General features: G+C 39.9%; 1 protein-coding gene across 2 annotated transcripts in view; it reads left to right on the top strand.

Annotated features, from left to right (window-relative positions):
* Positions 1 to 5,171: 5,171 nt before the first annotated feature.
* The window catches only part of LOC124878347 (retinal guanylyl cyclase 1-like), a 63,683-nt gene continuing 57,883 nt past the window's right edge, over positions 5,172 to 10,971 (top strand). For both annotated transcript variants that reach the window (XM_047382254.1, XM_047382245.1), the window contains exons 1-4: positions 5,172 to 5,259; positions 8,681 to 8,927; positions 9,194 to 9,424; positions 10,736 to 10,891. In XM_047382254.1, the coding sequence (XP_047238210.1) occupies positions 8,690 to 8,927; positions 9,194 to 9,424; positions 10,736 to 10,891 (625 nt within the window). In that variant the 5' untranslated portion in view covers positions 5,172 to 5,259; positions 8,681 to 8,689. The remainder of the gene's footprint in view (positions 5,260 to 8,680; positions 8,928 to 9,193; positions 9,425 to 10,735; positions 10,892 to 10,971) is intronic.

Raw genomic sequence — 10,971 nt, 5'->3', positions numbered from 1 at the left:
TTAGTGTTAGCCATAAAAACCAAGCATTGGCGCCACCAGAAATTTTTCACAGGAGGGCCCCATAAGGCCATTAAAAATCTGGTTGAGGCACACTAAAATCGAAACAAATGACTGAAAAATGCTGTGATGCCACAGTAATGGGGGCGCTGTGCCGGTCCATTGTGGTGAAGAGAGAGCTGAGCCGAAAAGCAAAGCTCTCAATTTACTGGTCGGTCTACGTTCCTACCCTCACCTATGGCCATGAACTTTGGGTCATGACTGAAAGAACGAGATCACGGATACAAGCGGCTGAAATGAGCTTCCTCCGTAGGGTGGCCGGGCACTCCCTTAGAGATAGGGTGAGGAGCTCGGCCATCCGGGAGGAGCTCGGAGTAGAGCCGCTGCTCCTCCACATTGAGAGGAGCCAGTTGAGGTGGCTCGGGCATCTATACCGGATGCCTCCTTGACGCCTTCCTCGGGAGGTGTTCCAGGCACGTCCCACCGGGAGGAGGCCCAGGGGACGGCCCAGGACACGCTGGAGGGACTATGTCTCTCGGCCGGCCTGGGAACGCCTTGGGCTCCCCCTGGAGGAGCTGGAGGAGGTGTCTGGAGAGAGGGACGTCTGGGCGTCTCTGCTGAGTCTGCTGCCCCCGCGACCCGGTCCTGGATAAGCGGAAGACGACGAACGAACGAACGAGGTTTTCATTCAGTGCTTGATAAACAAAGTTAAAAACATAACTGAATACATTAACTGTAATGGTGATTTCTAAGATTAATGACCAGTTTACTATGGTGGTGATCGTAGAGTGTACACTAGTAAAATGCCTGTACGAACTCCAAGTCAAAGACCAGGCCAGGTGATGCTCTATGGGTTCTTTAATAAGCATATTCAGTTGCCAGGTACAGGTGTGTGTGGTTCTACAAAAACGAACACACCATATTTCAAGAAAATACTACAGCCATAAGCTGTTTTGTTGGCTTACTGATTGGCCAAAAGGTGATTCTTGGTAGCCTGAAACTTGATAACAAATGAAATATACCCTTTTATCATTACTGCAGTCCTGTGTTTCAGTAACTTAAGATGTGAAGATCAAGATAAAAAAACGCTACTCAATATAAAAAAATCACCAACTTAAGGTAAAAACCATATCTTATATTAAGTAAAAAGAACTAACAGAAAATGTTCAGAACAACAAACATAATCAACAAATATTCTTATAGAACACAACTCACCACCCTTATAGATGCACACTTTCAAAGATACTACATAAGCTGCATTCATACTCGGCTTTTGATGATATTCACTGTTTAGTTACTGGGGTGGCCAATGTTATTCCAGGGGACGCTGTGACCCTCTCTGGCCCCACCCTGGCGGCGCCACTGGTGATAATGTCTGGTTGGCCAATCGGAGTTCACTAAAATTAATGTTGCTTTGGTGTGCAAGTTTGTCAAAACAATGTTGGACTCTGTGATTTTCTCTGATCCCCTCCCTGAACTGACCAGTAACGACATGTCTAGGTGGTGTCCTGAAAACAGTGTGGGCTACACTGTTAATTGGCGAACATTTTGGTGAAAACCTTGTCTGATCCGGAAAGACAAGATCCATCCGACTTTGCACAGAGCTGCTCTTCTTTCTAGGAATCTGGACAATTTTCTTATTTCTCCAAATCTTCCAGGGTCCAGACCAGGAAGAAGAGCCGTTGTTTAACACACCTCTGTGCAGCTTCTGTACTGTTACCCACCCATTACCCTATTAAGACAGTGTCTTTCCTGTCAAAATCAATTAGATTAAAAACTAATCTAAAAGGAGCAAAGCATGAAAATCACATAAAAAAATAACTGAACAGAAAAATTAAATATTCAAATGTGGGTTACTGAACATAAAATATCTCTCTTTAAAGACTTTGTTGGTTAGTGACATGTATTGTGATCATTTTTCTCACAGACACCTGGCTACTGTGAAATAATTTTGTTAGTATAAATGAATCAGCTCCTTCTAATTGTTTTAATTTTCACATACCTCGAAATACGGGCCGAGGAGGAGTAGTAGCAACCATCTTCCAGCCCGATTTATTGATTAGTCCCAGACCTATTATTAGCTAAAATTCTTTTGAATATTTAACCCTTAGATTTCCTTATCCAAATTGCAAAGCATTAAAATCACTTCTGTATAAGGGTAAGGGTTAGTATCGTCCACCAGGCCCTTTTTCACAATTTTTACTTCAGTTCTCAGATATCTTATCTGATTTAGTGTTAAATAAAGTCATTATAGAACGGGATTTTAATATTCATGTTGACACTGAAAATGATATAAATACAGCTTAAATATAGCCTTTAATGCTTTCTTAGACTCAATTGGCTTTGCTCAAAACATCCGCAAACCTACCCGCTTTGGTCTTCATACTCTGGACCTTGTGCTAAATGTAGGACCAATCCTGCTATAATTAAGAATAAATACAGAAATAAATAAATTATAAAATAATCACTTGGCCAAAATGTTGCAAGACACATAAATCAGAGTGCCATTAAATGCAACAAAATAATACAAAGAATAGATTTATTCAGTAATTGATCAATTTATCCATCTTAATTTATTACATTCCTAGTAGCCCTTTTTCAGAACCAGGCAGGCAGCCATAATGAGACTCACGACCTACCTCCCCGAGGCTTGACCTCAGACAATACAAGAGTAGCTGAGATGGTGATGCTGTTCAAAGATCATCTCTGTCCCATCCCATTCATTTTTACATTTCCAGAAGCATGCTGAGGTGGAAAAGACAATGCAGCAAGCATCCAAGGAATGCAAAAAACAAACAAACATGTAAATAAATGGGCTCAGGGAAATACAGTGGGTAAGAAAATACAACAGGGATATATTAGAGGAGAAAATATATCAGTGCTTAAGAAATGAAAGGACCATAAAATAATTTGGAAAAATATGCACTGCTCAAAAAAATAAAGGGAACACTTAAACAACACAACATAACTCCAAGTAAATCAAACTTCTGTGAAATCGAACTGTCCACTTAGGAAGCAACAATGATTGACAATCAATTTCACATGCTGCTGTGCAAATGGAATAGACAACAGGAGGAAATATTTGGCAATTAGCAAGACACACTCAATAAAGGAGTGGTTCTGCAGGTGGGGACCACAGACCACTTCTCAGAACCTATGCTTTCTGGCTGATGTTTTGGTCACTTTTGAATGTTGGTGGTGCTTTCACACTCGCGGTAGCATGAGACTCTACAACCCACAGAAGTGGTTCAGGTAGTGCAGCTCATCCAGGATGGCACATCAATGCGAGCTGTGGCCAGAAGGTTTGCTGTGTCTGTCAGCGTAGTGTCCAGAGCCTGGAGGCGCTACCAGGAGACAGGCCAGTACACCAGGAGATGTGGAGGAGGCCGTAGGAGGGCAACAACCCAGCAGCAGGATTGCTACCTCCACCTTTGTGCAAGGAGGAACAGGAGGAGCACTGCCAGAGCCCTGCAAAATGACCTCCAGCAGGCCACAAATGTGCATGTGTGCACAAACGGTTAGAAACCGACTCCATGAGAATGTATGGGGGCCCAACGTCCACAAATGGGGGTTGTGCTCACAGCCCAACACCTGCAGGACGCTTGGCATTTGCCAGAGAACACCAGAATTGGCAAATTCACCACTGGCGCCCTGTGCTCTTCACAGATGAAACCAGGTTCACACTGAGCACATATGACAGACGTGACAGAGACTGGAGACACCGTGGAGAGCGATCTGCTGCCAGCAACATCCTTCAGCATGACCGGTTTGGCAGTGGGTCAGTAATGGTGTGGAATGACATTTCTTTGGAAGGCCATACGGCCTTCCAAGTGCTCGCCAGAGGTAGCCTGACTGCCATTAGGTACCGAGATGAGATCCTCAGACCCCTTGTGAGACCATATGCTGGTGCAGTTGACCCTGGGTTCCTCCTAATGCAGGACAATACAGGACATGTAGCTGGAGTGTGTCAGCAGTTCCTGCAAGATGAAGACCTCCCAGATTGAGCACATCTGGGACATCATGTCTCGCTCCATCCACTGATGTCACGTTGTACCACAGACTGTCCAGGAGTTGGCGGATGCATTAGTCCAGGTCTGGGAGGAGATCCCTCAGGAGACCATCCGCCGTCTCATCAGGAGCATACCCAGGCATTGTAGGGAGGTCATACAGGCACGTGGAGGTCACACATAATACTGAGCCTCATTTTGACTTGTTTTAAGGAAATTACATCAAAGTTGGATCAGCCTGTAGTGTGTTTCTCCACTTTATTTTGTGTGTGACTCCAAATTCAGGCCTCCATTGGTTAATACATTTGATTTCCATTGATGATTTTTGTGTGATTTTGTCATCAACACATTCAACAAGTATTCAATGAGAATATTTCATTCATTCAGATATAGGATGTGTTATTTAAGTGTTCCCTATATTTTTTTGAGCATTGTATATTTTTGGGGAAAAAATATTTTGGTGGGAATAGATGTAAAAGAAATAAAAGAGCTTTAAAATAAAACAACAGAAAAAAAACTTTGTTAAATAAACAAAGGAAAAAATAGAGTTAAAAAAGTATGACTGAAAATTAGTGGTTTAAATAAAAAATAGCAAAGAGATCAATTAGAACAGTTAAAGATTAGCATAGAAATATTTATATTTATATCTGGTAAATTGATCAATTATTGAATAAATCTCCTTTTTATTATTTTGTTGCATTAGTCTAGCTACGTTTTGGCCCAGTAATTATTTCGTTGAGTCATTTGTTTATTTCTCTGTTTATTCTTAATTATGGCCGGATTGGTCCTCCATATATGTCTGACATTGAAGATTTTTTCAAATCTGTTACGCTTCCTAAACTAAAAAGGCAACAATGTCTGCCTCTGGATTCACCTCTTTGTGTGAAATATTGTATCTTTATGATGCCCTTTAACAAGTGCATAATAGGAAAGGACAAAATTATTTTCCTACAGAATTCTATAAAGAATTTTGGCCCATATTTGCATAACTCCACCTTTATTAATGGAGTGTAATTGCTGCTCTTTCACACTGATAAAGGGTTGCAGCATATGCAAAGACAAATTTACATAGAAGCACAAATCACAACCTCTGAGCTCACACTAAACATCCTGAACGAGTTTGAGCTTTTAATAGGATTAAGGTAAATCCTCTCAGGATTTCAGTAGCAGCCTTCTGTTTTATTCTTAGTCTTTCACAAACTCATGTTGAGTGAAGCTGAACATTTCTGTGGACATATGAAACTCTAAGACAAAGGTAAAACTTTTTTCAATGCACTTTTGCACTTTCAGGATTGAATTAAAATTCTAAAACTTAGATTATTAATATTATCTATGTTTTTGAATAGTGTATACCACAGTCTATGAAACACTGATCAGGTATTTCTCGTGCAAATGTGCTTCAATTGATATCACATAATTATATCTATAGATAGATGTCAATATATTTTGAACTGTTGTGTTAAAAACTCAACTCAGATTTATAAAGCAAAAGAAACCTGGATAAAACCCTGGTGATGACATATGATGTAGATTTTCTTAAAAAGCTGCAGGTTTCTGAGAGCAATCATTTTCCTCTATAACTCCCAAATTGCAGTTTTATTTTTCAAATAAATAAATATGACTAAGAATAGTTTAAAACTTATGCTATGGCGTTTGATTTTGCTGTACCAGCTCAAGATTAATAGTGGTCCCAATTTTGATTTCTCTGTAAGAGCTATAATTGCTAACCTTGAAATTGTTTTTTTTTTTCCATTTCTGAATGAAGGGGTCCTTCATTATTTATAGTAATAGCAGTGTACGCCATACTGTGTGTGTGTGTGTGCATGTGTATGTGTGAATTTATACACTGTATAAAAAGACAGTGTCTGGAATGAAATCAGACAAAACATTTCCTGTTTAGGTCAGATATATGACTACTAATATTATTTTTTAATGTTTTTGACCAAAAAAATATTAAATGTCAAAAAAAAAAAATAATCAGAGAGATTGTTTTTGTTTAGGTGTTTTATTTCTTCAGAAGCTTACATGTACTAAGATTACTATGTTAAACAATTTTGAAAAGCCCAGATGATGCAATGCCTTTCTAAGCTAGCAGATGCACACTGAAAAAAGGAAACTGGCATCTGTTGGATCTATCCAGGCAACTCCAATTACTTTAACAGTATTGTTTCATGTACTGAAAAAAGTGTAATAGTATTGCGTAGATGCATTATATCTAGAGTTTGTCTATTAACATGTTCTATTCATCTTGGGATAAAGTGAATCAATCATATCAATTTAAGTCAGTCAGTCAGTCAGTCAGTCATTTTTTACCGCTTATATCAATTTAAGTTTCTCGCAATATCAGGTCTCTAAAAAAAGAGAATGAGGCATGAGGCAAAAAATTCTGCGAAATTGTAGCATTGCTTCATGCAGTTATAGACAGATGTAACTTCATGTCCAAGTATGTTCATGTTCAAGAAGTAATCAAAATTGAACAGGATCTCACCCCAACGCTCTACCCTCCTCTCACCCCCCAAATAAGTACACAGAACACTGTCCAAAAACAATTTCGTCATAAAAACCAAATAATATGTTCCATGAAATGAAGACTTCCTCCTTTCCATGTTATTGTAATTTTAAAACATTGTCAAATTTAAGTGATCAAATAGTGTTGGCAGAAAAGGGATTGAATGCAACGAATAATCTAGAGGTCCCGAAATTTCAGCCAGACACAACAGGTAAGATTCAAAAGATTTATTAAAAGCTCTGGAAGATGGTCTACAGAAAACCGCCAACGGCAGGCTCAGGAACCTCTTTTCAGAATCCGTTGAGAGATAAACTGAATTTTGACTCTTAGGTAGGATGATCCAGTGACAGCAGTACAACGTCAAACGGGCTCTCAGGTTTGTACTCCCAGTGAGTGAGCAGAGTGTGGTATTCAGGGGACAGAAACTGGGTCAAAGCCGGGGAAGGCGACAGGATCCGAGGCAGAGGCTTGAATTGTTGATCAGGGCACAGAGGCAAGATCATGAACAGGGAGGCAGATTCACGGAGAACGGATCCGGGGGTTTGGCAGAGAGCGGTAGTCAGGAGGCAGAAGCAGGGTCAATGTCCAGAAATCAGAAGCCAAAAGAATATTCGACGTGAGCAAAGCAGTACAGAGAAATCCAGAGGGCATTAACAAGATCAGAATCAGGCAGGCAGGCAAAGAAGGAACGCTGGACATTTACTCACACAAGGCTTTTGATAATCTGGTGCGATTTGTCTGCCAGAGTGCTGCTTATAAAGCCAGGTGCACAGGAGGGAGCTGGCTGGGAAAGAGTAGGTGAAATAAATACTCCTAATAGCTGCAGCACAGAGAAGATCAGCAGGCAGACAGAGATGAAGCAGACAAAGACTGCATAATCATAACACAGCTGTGTTGAAGTAAAGTGACCAAACTGCATAGGAGTGAAATCAATGCAGTGCTTAATTTTTTTAATCAAACAAATTCAGGGCGCAGCAGTGGCACAGGGGTATATATAAAGCATGACCATATTCAGAGGCTTCAGTCCTGGAAACAGCAGTTGCGGGTTTGACTACCGGACCAGGCAACATTTGCTGGAAGTCTTCCCCCTCTCTTCACCCCTTTCCTGTAAGCTTAATGTTAAAAGATTAGGGCCCCTAGTGCTGCAAAAAAGGAAAAAAATCAGGCATTTTGTAACAACCCAAAATACATTTGTTCACTTAACACACCAAATTCGTGTTAAATCAACACAACACTGGAGACCGCTGCCAAAGCAAAATGTTTGTGTGCAACTAATATCCACTTAGTTGAATTAAGTAAATCCAATTAAATGTCTTTTTTCAGTATATTATACCATGTGAAATATGAATATTCCTAGATTGAAAGTATCGGCGAACCTGTCCTGGCCCTGGAGTGCTGTTTCACATTTTCTAACATTATAACAGATGGTTGGTGCAGAGCTCAAAGACCTGCATACTGTATACTATTCCTTTGGGTTGCAGTATTCAACTTGGCCTTGACCTAGCTTCGCACATTTGTCCAAATGCATTGTACTGCTGTTATGTTTCAAAATATTCTCTGAAGATGTTTTAAATCCATGAATCCAGTCCAAGACCAAGGGCCATTTTCCCCAAAAAGCAGACATTAAAAAAGGAAAAGCCTTTCTTCTGTATCTTAACTATTAGTCACTTCAAAGTGAATCAATTAACATTAGACAAGTTTCACTGCTTGTTTGAGTGGTCAGTCTAGCTCTGGGTTGGTAATGACAAAACACTTTAATTTACTTTTTCCAACCAAGCTAAGGTTTTTCCAACCGATCCTTCAGCAAGAAATGGTTATATGTTATGTCAGGACAAATGGGCCAAAGTACCAACAAAGAGAAGATTGTGAAAGAGTGCCCCTGAAAAAATCTGATTGAAATGGCAATCATACCAAGTATTATGGAAATACGAAACTTCTAAATTTGGAAGAAAAAGAATCAGTAAAATTTGATGAACGTTATCTCCCTTATTATTCAAGCATTTAGGAAGTAGATATTTTCAGGAAAACAGGAAAACATTGGTCAGATTTATTGTCAGCCAGGGGGAAAAAATTGTTAAATGTCTATGTATGAGAGGTCGATTAACAGCGCTCTAAAGAATGAATTTATGTAAAGCAAACCCCAAATAATTTAATGTATGTTTTGCAGGTCACCAAGATGCAGCTTGCCTCATTGCTAGGGCTGTCTATCTGGTTACTTTACAATAAGGATGTGGGGGCAGCAACCTTTAAGCTTGCCCTGGTTGGCCCATGGTCATGTGATCCCCTGTTCTCCAGAGCAATGCCAGTAGCAGCAGCTAACCTGGCATTGTCACGGCTAAGAACCGACATCTATCTGAGCAGAGGATACTGGTATGATGTAAAACTACTCAACGAGGACTGCTCTGTTTCCAAAGGTGTGTTAAACAAGTACCAGCTACCAATTACTAACCAAGTAATGAGAATAGCATAAACTTATTAGCGGTACCAACTAGTCAGAAACAGTAATACACACTGCAAATTTTTAAGGTTGAGATGAAGAACAGTACAAAACTGAAAAGAGCAACTTGAGTTTTTAGTGTAGCCACTCTTATTTTTTATATTTCAGTTAATCTTATAATCCTGTTACTATAACATTAGAATTAATATCTTAACGAAACCTGTGAAACTTGTCTCTTTTCAGCCTTGACTGAGCTAGGGGAGATGGAGGGTTATGGCCATGCATACATTGGACCTTTTAATCCCACCCTTTGCCATGCAGCCTCCTTATTTGCCCAGCATTGGGAGGCTGGGCTGGCATCTCCAGGCTGTTTAGATGCTGATTGGCTGAACCTGCCCCCCATAACATCTCCTGCTAAAGTTCTCATCACTGTTCTCAGATTTTTCCGCTGGGCCCACGTTGCAGTCATTTCAGGTGAGGATGTAACATCATCAAGTCTGAAATAATGTGGTATTTGTATGAATACATAAAAACATCATGTTTGGTTATGTGAGAAGCTTGAATTACTTTACCTAATTTATTCAAAAAGTAATCAAAATTGAACAGGATCTCATCCCAACGCTCTACCCTCCTCTCACCCCCCAAATAAGTACACAGAACACTGTCCAAAAACAATTTCGTCATAAAAACCAAATAATATGTTCCATGAAATGAAGACTTCCTCCTTTCCATGTTATTGTAATTTTAAAACATTGTTAAATTTACGTGATCAAATAGTGTTGGCAGTGTAGTGCTAATTTATTCCTGAAGAGACATGAGAGACATTTAAAAAAAAATAGTGATTCAGGGATGAGATTGGTAAAATAGAAAATAGAAGAGGGCTAATGGGTTAAAAGGCAAACTTGCAGTCAATTGAAACAAAAATGGTTCGGAAGGAGGACCTGTCTTGGTGCTGTTTAGAACCATTTAGTGGGCATTGATAACAGAAGCAGGGTCGTGATGTTCCTGATAAAGGGAGTACCTAAAATTACTCCCACTTTCTTTGGTTTGGGTCCAAAGTTTTAGTGTTTTGTAGCAAAAAATAGAAAAGACATACACACACACGGCATTAAAACACACACACACACACACACACACACACACACACACACACACACACACACATTCACCTGCTTTATTCTCTTTAACATAACCTGCACATCAACATCAGTAAATCATTTTACTCTGCAAATATGTTCAGATGCAAGGTGTATTCAGTTATTCAACTTGAGCTTATAATTAGTTTGTTTAAATATATAAAAAATGCAAAGCGATGAGCCACTTCCAGTTCAGAGTGCCCCAACAAACATGCAACCACGATTCCCCCGCTATGAATTACCTTGTTATCTGACTTTCATACTGATCTGTCAAAATTATGGTCCCTGGGTGGTTTCAAAACAGGCAGTAGAGATTGCAGGGCCAAATGTTTGTGGCTTACATCTCCCAGCATTAATATGAGCATCTGTCCTTGCTTTGTATCATATCTCTACGTCACATTTGTTCCACCATCCTGTATCATCCCCTAAAGACCATATCACCTGGCCTCCTACTCGACTTAAATTTAACTGAAAATGTTGCTATAAATGATTTTTGTTTTTCTCTTACTTTTCTTTGGTGCATTAGATTTCTTTCATATTTTGGACAAATATTCATGAGTCTTTGCACCTGCTTGAAAATGAGGACTCTAAACATTAAATTCACAGAAAAGCTTTTTTTTTTTGTCTTTCTGTTTGATTTTATTTTCAGCTCAAACCGATCTCTGGGAAAGTACTGGAGAAGAAGTGGCCTCTGCTCTCCGGGCTATGGGTTTGCCAATTGATCCTGTGGTTACTATGGAAACAAAGAACAAGGGCGGGGCTCGGGACGCACTGAACGAGATCAGACAGACCAACAAGGCCAAAGGTCAGCTCTAAGACTTGAATGTGATCCTGCTACTGTTAAATGACCTAGCTGCATGGAGCCAGAAACAAAAACTAGCAGGG

Source organism: Girardinichthys multiradiatus, chromosome 2, assembly GCF_021462225.1.
Source record: "Girardinichthys multiradiatus isolate DD_20200921_A chromosome 2, DD_fGirMul_XY1, whole genome shotgun sequence".
Taxonomy (NCBI): Eukaryota; Metazoa; Chordata; class Actinopteri; order Cyprinodontiformes; family Goodeidae; genus Girardinichthys; species Girardinichthys multiradiatus.
This window is presented reverse-complemented; position numbering and strand designations above follow the sequence as displayed.